At 41.0% G+C, this 12,306-nt stretch overlaps 1 protein-coding gene across 5 annotated transcripts in view; it reads right to left on the reverse strand.

The window, feature by feature from the left end:
• Positions 1–12,306, reverse strand: part of RAD18 (RAD18 E3 ubiquitin protein ligase) — a 133,281-nt gene that overhangs the window by 113,807 nt on the left and 7,168 nt on the right. For all 5 annotated transcript variants that reach the window (XM_054035662.1, XM_054035661.1, XM_054035660.1 and 2 more), the window contains exons 3-4: positions 11,876–11,937; positions 9,980–10,050 (exon numbers count right to left, since the gene is read on the reverse strand). In XM_054035662.1, coding sequence (XP_053891637.1) covers positions 9,980–10,050; positions 11,876–11,937 — 133 coding nt within the window. The remainder of the gene's footprint in view (positions 1–9,979; positions 10,051–11,875; positions 11,938–12,306) is intronic.

Here is a 12,306-nt window from a genome sequence, read left to right on the forward strand (position 1 = left end):
AGGGGTTTAGGGAAAGTGGTTGGGGCAGAGGAGAGCTGCAGGATGTATGAGGGGGCTCAGGGCAGGGGGTTGAGGTGCAGGAGGGGTGCGGCAGGGGGTTCACGGCAGGGGATTGGGGTGCAGGGGGTTGCGGGGTGCGGCAGGGGGCTCAGGACAGGGGGTTAGGGTGCAGGAGTTTGGGGTGCGGGCTCCGGCCCAGCACCGCTTACCTTGAGCAGCTCCGGGGTGGTAGCAGCACACAGCGGGGCTAAGGCAGGCTCCCTGCCTGTCCTGACACCGCGCCACTCCCGGAAGTGGCCAGCATGTCTCTGCAGCCCCTGGGGGAGGGGGGGGACAGAGGGCTCCGTGTGCTGCCCTCATCTGTGAGTACCTCCCCCAAAGCTCTCATTGGCCGCGGTTCCCCATTCCTGGCCAATGGGAGCTGCGGGGGGCAGTGCCTGCAAGCAAGGGCAGCATGTGGAGCCCTCTGCCCACACACACCCCTGTTCCCCAGGGATGTGATGCTGGCCGCTTCCGAGAGCGGTGCGGGGCCCACAGCACCATGGGGGTGGCAATCCCGCAGGCCAGATCCAAAGCCCTGATGGGCTGGATCCAGCCTGCAGCCCGTAGTCTGCCCACCCTTGCTCCAAACCCAGAAGGCAGAAAGGCCAGATACAAGGCTACCATATAACTAATGCCAAGTATCAGAGGGGTAGCCATGTTAGTCTGTATCCACAAAAACAACAAGGAGTCCGGTAGCACCTTAAAGACTAACAGATTTATTTGGGCATAAGCTTTTGTAGGTAAAAAATCCCACTTCTTCAGATGCAACTGAAGAAAGCTTATGCCCAAATAAATCCGTTAGTCTTTAAGGTGCCACCAGACTCCTCGTTGTTTTCATATTACTAATGGTAATGCTCACTTTCTGTCACACCCAGATTCGTAAATTTCACCTAGAAACTGATTCAAGTGGTAAGTACTGGTTTGACGCAGTAAGATTGCATATTTGAAATTGCAAACATAATGCAAAGTGTATATAACTATAAATTAAGAACGACTTTTACCCTCAGCTAAATTATCTATGATGTGTTTTATAATTTTAACACAGCAGCATATTATCCTATCTGAAAGGTTACAGCCTCATAACTGGGAAACCTTAGTTTGAGAATGTGTATGGTCTCTAGTTTTAAAGGTATAAAGAGGAGCCAACAAGATCTGTAAAAAATCAACATCTCACAACCTTTCACTGTTTTAACCCTTACATCTCCATCCCTCCTACTCTTTGTTTATTGTCATCTTCCTGTGTTATGTCTAATGTAGATTATAAATTCTTTAGGGCAGTGAATTTCTCTTTTGTCTGTAAATTGGTGTATATACCTATGGTTCCATGTAAAGAGCTTGCCCTGTCTAGGTGCCCAGTGGCAGTAGGCATAGCTTTAATAAATGTCACACAATACCTGGGGAAACTTGTACAGAGCACCCTCTAAGATGCACAACGTAAATAAAAGCAAAACCAAACGAAATCATATAGCAAGTTCCTTCTTATATCAGGAGATCCTGGATCCCACTGATCATAAGCACATTTCCCTTGCACAAGTGTTTATGAGTGCGACGGGGTTTACTTGCCCCACTGGAGCGGAAGGGGTTAAGGCAGCATTCTGAGCAGCGGAAGCCATGTCCCCTCGACCCTGCTGGGCATGCTCCAACTGCTGCTACAGTATAAAAGGGAACAGCCTAGCTCAGTCTGGGCTGACTGCTGAGGAGGAAGGATGCACCTTGCGGTCTCCAGCCAAGGAGCAGCCAGCATCCCAGACCGTGGGAGCAGGAGATTCTGAGACCCTTGTAGGTGCCCAGGTACCTGCAGACGCCCCAGGGAGATTGCAGTCGCCACCCAAGGAGACTCCAAAGACACCCCGACTTCAACTACAGGAGTCATGGTAGGAGGTAGCCCAGGGAGGAACTAGCCAGTGTCCCTGCAGCAGTCGGCGTGTTGTGGGCAGAATCCGTGCTGATTTAGTGGTGAAACCATTCGCCACTACCAGGGCCCTGGGCTGGGACCCAGTGAAGTAGGGAGGGCCTGGGTCCCCCTACCCCAGCCACCCACTTTGGGGGGCAGCCCAGCAAACCCCCTCCTACTGACTCTGCCCCTTGGGCCACACTTCCCCACAGCCCAGGAGAGTCCTGCTGACCCCGGCCATTGAACCACGCAGCCCTGAGGCTGAAGGCAGCCATACTGACTTAACCACTGCGCTACCACGCCTTTGCCCCACCCCTAGCGTGATGGAGTATACTTGCCCCGCAACAATGAGATCGCAAATAAAGAGAAGTGGGTGAGAACTCACTGCTTCCAAATAAGAATTCAGGAGAGGAAAATAGGTTAAGCCTCCTAGAGAACAATTACATGGGACAGATATAAATGTATGGCATGGTATTTATAACCCACACATACAAATTCTCCTGAAAGTGTACATCGATATAAAAAATTACAGCGCTTTCAAATGGCAATTATCTATATGGGGAAGGGGGGGGTTATTTCCTCTCCTGGATAACAAGTATTCTTGACTAGAAAACACAGCCATCACCATCGGGGTGGTGGAGGGAGTTCTCTCTTTACCACATACATAAAGAACAATGATCATTTTCAGTTCAGACCAAATACATTTTCTGTTTGTGATACACAAATTGACTGACCACCTTCACCCAAATGACTGCTATTGTAGAATAAGGGCTTGTCTTCACTGCCTTCCTAGCGCAACGTATAACTCAAGTTTTGCCCAAACTCAATTCCTGTCCACACACAAAAAAATCTATCGCTCAAGTGAAGTGGTACCTGAAGTTCAAGCTAACTGGCCTATCAGGAGGCATGGGCTGAAGCTCCAGAGCAGCTTATGCTCTCACGAATAACGGACGAGGGAAGCAGCCGGTTGAATGATGACAACCCACCAACTACTTCTCGAATCACTCTGTGTGACTTGAGTGCTGTTTCTCAGTTGGCTGCTCTCTCTTGAGCTAGAAGAGCTCAAGTGAAGTAACTTGACCGTATTCACTTCAGCTAATGGTTGTAGTAAAGACAAGCTCTAAGGCAGATGAGCTTTTTTTAACCACATCACCCCAAGTTTTTATTTCTGAGTCGTTTGGAAACCACCATTCTTACTGCCCATGATGCAGCTCAGCACTGTTAACACATAAGGGCAGCATCAACAGCAGTCCATTTTACCCTCCGAGATCCACAATTCGTTTTCATGCCTCATTCAAAGAGTGGTAAATTTTGTCCCTAGAGCATGGTCCAAATAACCAGGCTGTGAGCTGGTGAAATCCAAGAAGGCTGGAGAAAGGCTGTTCTTCAGCCACAAAAGTAGCCTTAGGGCTACAATTGCCCCCAAAGGGGGGCACTCCCTTGCCCCCCAAAAGTCCAGTGAATTGGCATCTAGCCTGTCCCTCCCCCCAAAACTCCCTCTCTCCAGTCAGTTGCAGGGAGATCATGTGGAACACAGTTCTATGGGATGCAGTCTCCAAAAAGACTCCCCACCCAAAGCAGCTTCTTACGGTTTATCTACGCTACTGCTTAAGTCGATGCAACTTACGCCTCTCAGGGGTGTGAAAAACCACCCCCCTGTGCGACGTAAGTTACATCGACTTAAAGTGTCCTCCAGAGACACTCTCCTGACAACATAGCTTCCGCCTGTCATCGAAATGGAGTAATTATGTTGCCAGGAGAGCACTCTCCCATCGATGTAGCGTGTCTTCACCAGATGCGCTGCAGCAGCACTGATGTAGTGTGGTAATGAAGACAAGCCCTCAGAATCCTTCTCATACACCTGTGCTGTGGAACTATACCAATTCAGAGCCCTCTATATCCACCTAGTGGGGCAGGAGTCACTGCACACAGTGGGCAGTTCGCAAACATTCAGAGGCCCACATCATCCTTATTAGGTCCCCCATCCTCAAACACACATGGGCTTGAAGTTAAGCACAAACAGAAGAATTTGCAGGATCAGGGCCTAAGACTTTTTAGAATTATTATGGTTATTCCTTTCCATGCCCATGCACACTCTGACCTTGGAGCAGAAGCTTTTATTCAGCATTTTCCAAAATGTGCTTGCAACATTAGCATTTTTCTTTCCTAAAGGCCTGTTTAAGAGAAATATTTGAATTTTGTGGCACACACAATATTTATTTATTTAAGCCCTAAAAATGCTGAGCACCTGGGCTCAAACTGAAATTAATATAAGCTGCAGGTGCTTGGCACATTTGAAAGTCAGGCACTTGAGAGAGGTTTTCTTTTTCGGGGGGTGGGGGAGAGGGAGGAGTAGGAAAGGTGTCTTGCACAAGCCACTGCAGGACAGAAACCAGCCCTGTGTATTATAAAATGGGGGCGTAAGAGCTGGATGAGCACAGTCCACATGCAGCAATATTCCCTCTGGGGTCACCTTTGGCTGCAGAGGAACTGCTATGTCAGGCCATAAACGAATGACTACTGCAGATACTTTCGTTTTTACATATGCAGTCACCTCACAAGCAGTCTCCTAGCTCCTGCATGTGATTTCAAGATCACTTACAACTGATTAAGAGATTACTTACAGAACTGTAAGCCCAGTCTCAAAAATATGTAAATGTAAACTGTGTATCCCAGTGATGCATTCATTCTCTTGCATGCCTGAGAGCAACATACAGGAGAGACTGGTAGTCTTGAAGCAAACCAGGTGGTTTCTGTTCTTGCACGCATCAGCTGAGAGAGCTTTTTTTGGCAAGTATCATACACAACATCACCACATTAAAATTAAGCAAGACTCCCCACTAACAGAACAGATTTCTGGCTTAAGAACACCACTGCCCTGAGGAACCACAATTGCTTTGCCATATGCTTCTCATACTTTATTCAGAAGGCCTCTAAGGCACCCATTTTGTTTCCTCTCTGATGAACTGCCCTGTCCACAGCTCGCACTAAACATGTGCACAGCTTAGTGACACTGCTCTTTATACATCAGGACAGAGCCAATCAGTTCCCATCCCCTTAAAGCTATATGCACATCCGTTTCCACACATCAAGGATGAATAAGATAATTATAAGAGTCTCAAAAGACATCTCAGAAAAGAGCTTAGGAATAGTAAACTATAGTTAGCTTCTTTCTATTGTGTGTGCACAGAAGGACAGAGCACTAATTATTCATTAAAATTGGAAAAATGGAAAACAAATAAACTTATCCCTTTAATTAATCTAATGCATTTCTACTGCAGAGACTTGCAAACTGAGGGCTTGTCTACACAGTGCATTAATCTGCATTGGAGGGGTGTAAATTCTAGTGTGCACTAGCATGACACTAATTGGCCCATGTAGACCCTGCTGGCACACATTAAAAGTTCTTTAGTGCACACGGATATAGTCCTATTTCACACTAGACTCTCTCTGGCGTGGACTAATACATGATATAGACAAGTCCTTACATAATCTTCCAAATATAACTTTGGCTCAAAATTCAGTACTTCCACTAATTTAATGCATTTGAGGTCACCTTTCCAATTAAAATATTTTATGATGCATATTCCTATTCTATGCCTCAAGACACTTCCTGCAACCTGACAGTCATCAAAGAAAAATATTCATATTAGAAAGTGATTTTGGGAATTCACAGTAACCACAAAGGTCAGTAAGGAACAATATTCAGTATTGATGCACTACAAGTACACCTTTCCCCTCTGTGAAATGTTTTTTTCAAGGCTGTTTTACATGCTTCCCAGGTTAGTAGAGGACACTACTGTTTTAAGGTCTACTGATCCAGCTCTATGTTGAGAAATTTCAAGTCACAAGGGGGAAGACTATTAAACCACTGTGAACTACTGTGAACTATAAGATTTATATTGATTCATCAAAGCAGTCAAAAGAAATTAAGGTTTAAGATTCAATATCATAATGGATCCAAGTCAGCACTGCTTGTTCCCTGAAAAATTAAATCCTAATAAAAAAAAATCCATTTGTCACTAGAGAGAAAGTGCAAGCTCAAATATTGGAATTGTGCAATTTTAAATCTTTTTTTAAAAATTCAATTAAATCTAATTGCATCCCTGGACCTTTCTCAGGAGACAGACACACAAAATGAACAATATAACAATATATGTCATCATTTATGAAGCCAAACTCCTCATTGACTTTCAAGCAGGGGTCAGCTTAAAAAAAAAAAAAAAAAAAAAGGCCCATAGCCACATTTGCTTCCCATAATGAAGCATAATTAAAAAAAGGAGCAAAGAACAAAAACAATCACTTGCTATCTTACTCCTTTTATCAGTCTCTCCATTACCCTTTTGTTAGGGCAAGAAATCTCTCACAGACAAATGCATCGACTCTGTGGTAAATTCTACACCAACTTGTGCTTCTTTTGCTGTTCCCACTATTCAGGGCTACAAAATAAATCCCTAAGGCGAACCAAGAGCAAAGTAGGAAATAAGGAAGATAACATCCAAGTGAAGGCATGATATTCTTGCAAATCTATTAACTAACTAGAAAAATTCAGATTTTAGGCTCCTTGGACAACTTTACATTTATTCTGCCCCTTAAATCCATGTGAGAATTATCTTCTGAGTGAATAATCCTTGGACCTGGTTGAAATATTTTTATCAAAACATTTTTTCAACCAAAAAGATGATTTTGCTGAAAATGTTCATTATTGTTGAAATTTTCTATTTTGTTTCCCAAGAAAACCTTGAAACCAAAAATAAGTTATGATTTCGGTGAAATTTTTTGTTTTTCAGTGTGTCATAAAAGAGAGACATTTTCATGGGAAATTTGGGGAAATTTTTTTTTTTTTTAAATTTCTCACACAAAACTAGTACTTTTCTACGAGCCTTTTTAAATCAAAAATCTGCAGCCGGATTGAAATTAACTCCCTTTTTCTGTTTAAAAAAAAAAATTAAAAAATTCACCCAGACAAGTTATAAAAGTAGTGTTGTTTTTTTAATAAATGGCTAAAAAGTACTATTCAAATACTTTTATTTAAATTATAGGTATTTGTAATACTATACTGTCGCAAAAGTGTATTTTCTCTTTTCCCACCCTCACCGTGTCAGAATAAACTCTAGGAGTAGACTTTCCAATTAGTCTCTGGATCACAAATTCTCCAACAAGAATGAGTGAAAGAAATAAAATTTAAATTCAGTGAGGTTTTTATGTGCCCTTCAGAGGCATCCCTAATGCAAGCTGGAACTTCATTAAGCCCCGTAAGTATGTAAAGCAGCTGCTGCCATAGGATGTGGCAATGTAGGTCTTCCCAGTCCATCTCCTTCTTCTCTTGGCATGGTAGACCTTTCTTTCCTCCCATTATTGTCTCAGGCATCTAACAAATAGCTCTCTCATGGTTTCCATTATATCATCTCTGCTTCAGAAGGCCTCTGTTTCTGTTCAAAAACACATCTGCTTCCACAGAATATCTGCAACATCACTCAAGTCTTCTTCAGAATAATTTTTTTTACAGTTGCCTTTCACCTCTGAAAGGGACTTTTCTAAGCTGGTTCCAGGTTTTAGGATTTTCTAGACTGAAATACAAATCCTTTTGAATGAGTATCACTGCAACCTTCTCTCCATTCTGTGGTTCACCTGTGTTTCCTCATTTCTTTAAGAAACACAGCAATGTTTGTAAGTCTCCATGTCCAAAATTAACTCCTTACATTTAAGAAAAGCATTACTATTACAGAGAAAACCCATCAGAGTACTGCCCTGTCTTAATCTCAGTATTCAATCCCTTTCCCCAGTGCAATTGCCCTTATCTTAAAAGGAAATGGGTATATGTATAATGGCCTATTAATAAAGTTAACCTGTTTTGTTGAGGTTAAAAAAAGTAACCAGAGACTTAAGGCCTCATATATATATACGAGTTAGTAATGTATTTAAAAGAACAGTTTACACTGTACAGGGAGGTCAGAAGTTCAGTGGAACCATTCAGGCAAATGAGCCTGAATCACCCACTAAAGAAATTACATTTAGGAACTGGAAGACAAGCAAATCAATGGAAACAGTTCATTCTCACAACTGGCAAAAGTTGTCCAACTTTCATCAGCACCTTTTAATAAAACAGTCACTATAATCCTAAAATGGATTTGGCAACATCTCTTTCACAGAGGAAGTACCTTGTGCATTCTGACACTGCTTTTCACCTTGTCCCTGTACACTGGCTCCTAACATCAATCTATGACTCTGAAGGGTCTTATGGGAAATCAGTAGCAATAGGAGCTTACAGGCCTTCCAAGGTGGCAGAGTACCTTGGCTGGCAACAGCAGCAGGACTAATGAGTTACAGGAAATTTTCCAGAACCTGCTCTGCCTCACTGCCAGGTTCTCTATTACATTTTCTTTGTTAACGGCTGGTTGTGAGGAATCTCAGTGTTGCATGGTTATTTATGGCTTTGGTCTTCTCCTCTTTCATTTAGCAAATTATTAGCTGTTAGGAAAAGTCTGAGGTTCAATTGCATTATAAATCTCATTTATTAAAGGTTCCAAAAGAGTCTGAAATAGTATTCTGTTTATTCCACTGAACTTACCTTAGTAGTTAAAGACTAGTACAGCATCCCATAGGAAAATAAACTTCACTCTCAGCTTTTCATAGGCTTGTCATGTTTACAATTGTATAGATAATCATCATTTTAGAATCACAGTAACAAACTTTATACTGTAACTCTAGCACACATCTATTTTAGCATTTCTACTGCAGTTATGACTCTTACAATCATTTTCAGCTAAAGACCATTCATTTACATAAACAGAGGAGCTTTTCTAGTATAGTATATGCTACAGAGTATGTCTGTTTGCAGACCTTACTATTTAACTACAATTCCAGGCATACCCAACACTCAATTTGTTATTGTCCAGTGCAATATGTGGCGGATACAATTATCAGTTTTGACTTCCAGTAATTACAGTACTGCTATTGGCTTCAAGCAAACCTGACTAGGATGGAGGTCACAGGTCAGAGTAGGGTGACCAGATGTCCCGTTTTCAAAGGGACAGTCCTGTTTTTTGGAACTTTTTCTTATATAGGCGCCTATTATCCCCCCATCCCCATTCTGTTTTTTCACAGTTGCTATCTGGTAACCGTAGGTCAGAGTAAACTTGAGTATAAAATTAATTAACTGAAGCACCATAAAGCAGCTGTAATACTGCTACCAGCTATCTTACATACTTGTATAGAGGGCACCACTACAAAATATGAAAGGCCAGGTCCAAAGCCTACTGAAATCCATGCAAAGGCTCTCATAGACTTCAGGAGATATTGGCTCAGGCAAGTGCAAAGAATCCAAGTACAAAAAAGTAGAAGTAAATGTATCTTTATTTGTATTTGTGTTGGTGCACACAATGTAAACTGGAACACATTCCAGCACCTAGTATCTTTCACAAAGATTATTACACAGCCCAGGAGTATTTTTCCCAGTATTTCTTCGTAAACTGTGAACAAGTTCTCAAAATGGTCATCTGCCTCAAGTCAGAATGGTGGTCTATTTGGTTGAACAGAATGAAACTACGTAATTTGTAAAAATGGAAGAGCTAAACACCCCATCTCCCCCACCCTTTTTTTTTTTTTTTTTTTTTTTTAAGACCAGATTATCTGCACAGTTATCATAATGATGGGTTCCTTATAAAAACCATTAGAGACATCTTCTGCCTAGACAAGATTCCATTGACTTCATCTATAACTAAGTATGCAAAATGCACCTTACAATCAGGCCCTTTTTTCCTAAAATTTGTCAATCCTTGTGGCATTTAGATTACAAATTAAACATTAATCTCCCCACATACACCCATTAATCGATTCATCTACTATATGAGATACGATGTGAAAATTTTCAATAGTTTATTCTCTTTGGTTGCATTATGACACATGGGCCTGGGTTTCTAACTCAAAACACACACACACACACACATACACTATGGCATGCAGGCTTAGCTAAAGGAGTCAAGTGATGTCTATATTTCTAACCATGGAAGCATATGTAATATTTGAAAAATTCTGTTGTACCTTGCAGAATTAAAGTTTTTTACCAGCTCATCTAATATCCGGTTATTTTTCAGGTCAGGTTCCGTGACTGCCTACAAAAGAACAGAAGTAAACAGACAGTGTTCAAGCAAACATAATTTACTTCTCAGATGTGTGTTTCGGACACCACCCAGACAACCACCACCCCTCAAAATTGTTAAGTCAAAAAAGTTGCATAAAAATGAAGTACAAATATCTTCTACTGAAAACCATCTAAGACCCTGAAATAAGTGAGTCTCGAAAATGTTAGGTAATACCCAGAAGTATAGATAAAAAAAATACTTTTTTCCAAGACCAACCCCATTAACACTAGTCTCCAACAATGCTTTATTGTACCCAAGCTCCAATCATTTTGGAAGACAAAAGTAGGCTCCTAAGGATGAGATGCGAACATTAAGCAAGAAGGAGTAAACAAAGGAAAATGTCAGTCTGAATAATGATGGAATAAAAGATACAGATTATGGGGTAGTCTTCTGCATACACATCATTCTTTTAAAAGAACCTTCCTCTCTACTCTAATTTTTCTCCTGTGTTACCATTCCAGAGCTTCCTTTTCCCTTACTCATATCAATCAATGGGATTTTTAAGGTGGTAGACAGATGGATATAAAATGTGCAGTTCAGAAATATATACTGAAGAGTTTGCACTTTTTTAAAACGTCAAAAAACTGACAATATATTACAAATAGACCTTTCTGAATTCTTGCCTTGAACGGACTCATGCTTTAGGAATATGTAATGAAAATTACCTATATTTTGCCAGTACTTTTGAAACATTGTTTGTTGTGTTTAAGTAGGCTACCATTTAAAAACATCCAGTAAAACCCAACTGACTTAAAGGCAAATCCTATCTTAAAGTCTAAGACAACTGGTCTTCCATGTACTTTATTAAGTGAAAGTCTTTCAGATAAGATCTTAATAAGAAAGTCCTGCCTGTGCTGCACGGGTATTGCTGGTCCTCAGTGTTTTTCAGAAGAGAAGGGATTTACCCCAGTATCCATGGCCAACATCTACATGCCTCTGCTCCTTAGTATATTGCCATTCTCCACCCCAGAAGTGGCTGCACTACACATCTGATGAGTTGTATGGAACTCATTTTACAATATAAGTAGCAAATATATTAAACTACTTATTCTACACAATAGACACATAGGAATACACTTAATCTCCACTATGCAAAGTGTCCCAGCAGCATCGACAAGACTTAATTAATTAGAACTAGAATGTTAGAAAATGCTCTCATGGGGGGGGGGGGGGGGGAGGGAATAAAAAAAAAAAAAACCACAAAAGTCACTTCTGAGTATACTCAATCTAAACATTCCATCACCAACCACCCCAAAATAACGTGTACTCCTCAATTTAAAATATGCGGGGGGGGGGGGCGCGGAATCAATCAAAAGCCATTTCTATTGGCTATAGGTTCTGTAAAAGTTTATTTTTTATTAATCCTAAATTATGGATCAAATTCAACCTGACAGTGTCTCTTTAAAAGACCAGTAATGTGAACCATGGAATGATCAAAGATTGATGAAAATTCATTTTCCCTTTGGGGAATAAATGCAACGTTTTCAAACTCAGGTGCCTACAAGTGCCTAAATCTGTATTAGACCACTTATTTAGGTGCCAAAGATTGCAATGTCTTCAATGAATATTCAGGACCTCTGAAAAAAATCATGACACTTAGCTGCCTAGATATGTATTTTAGGTGCTCAACTTGAGGCTCTCTCATTTGAAAATACCAGCAGAGGTGAACAATATAAGAAGCAGTTCTATATATCTTACAATGACATATCTGATTAGACCCAAAGAGGAAAAAAAGTCTTAATACTAAAGATTTGCCCAAAACAATATATAAGAAAAACAAAACAAAAACACTTACCACACAACATGTTGGACATTGAGTTTTGTAAGACAGAAATTTGCGTATACAAAGGGAACAATCTGAAAAAAAACGAATTACATACCATATAATCAGAGTGTACTAAGCTAAGATCAACACACATTGTTGACAGTTTTCAGAGTGGTAGGTGTGTTAGTCTGTATCAGCAAAAAAAAAAAAAAAAAAAAAAACACAACAACAAACCAAGGAGTCCCTGTGGCACCTTAGAGGCTAACAAATTTATTTGGGCATAAGCTTTTGTGGACTAGAACCCACTTCATCAGATGCATGAAGTGAAAAATACAGGAGCAGGCATAAATACCCCTCTGCCATGTACTTTGGCCAAACCAGACAGTCTCTATGCAAAAGCATAGATGGACACAAATCTCACATCAGGAATCATAACATTAAAAAACGAACTCTTCAGTCTC

Source organism: Malaclemys terrapin, chromosome 7 (genome assembly GCF_027887155.1).
Source record: "Malaclemys terrapin pileata isolate rMalTer1 chromosome 7, rMalTer1.hap1, whole genome shotgun sequence".
In the NCBI taxonomy this organism is placed as follows: domain Eukaryota; kingdom Metazoa; phylum Chordata; order Testudines; family Emydidae; genus Malaclemys; species Malaclemys terrapin.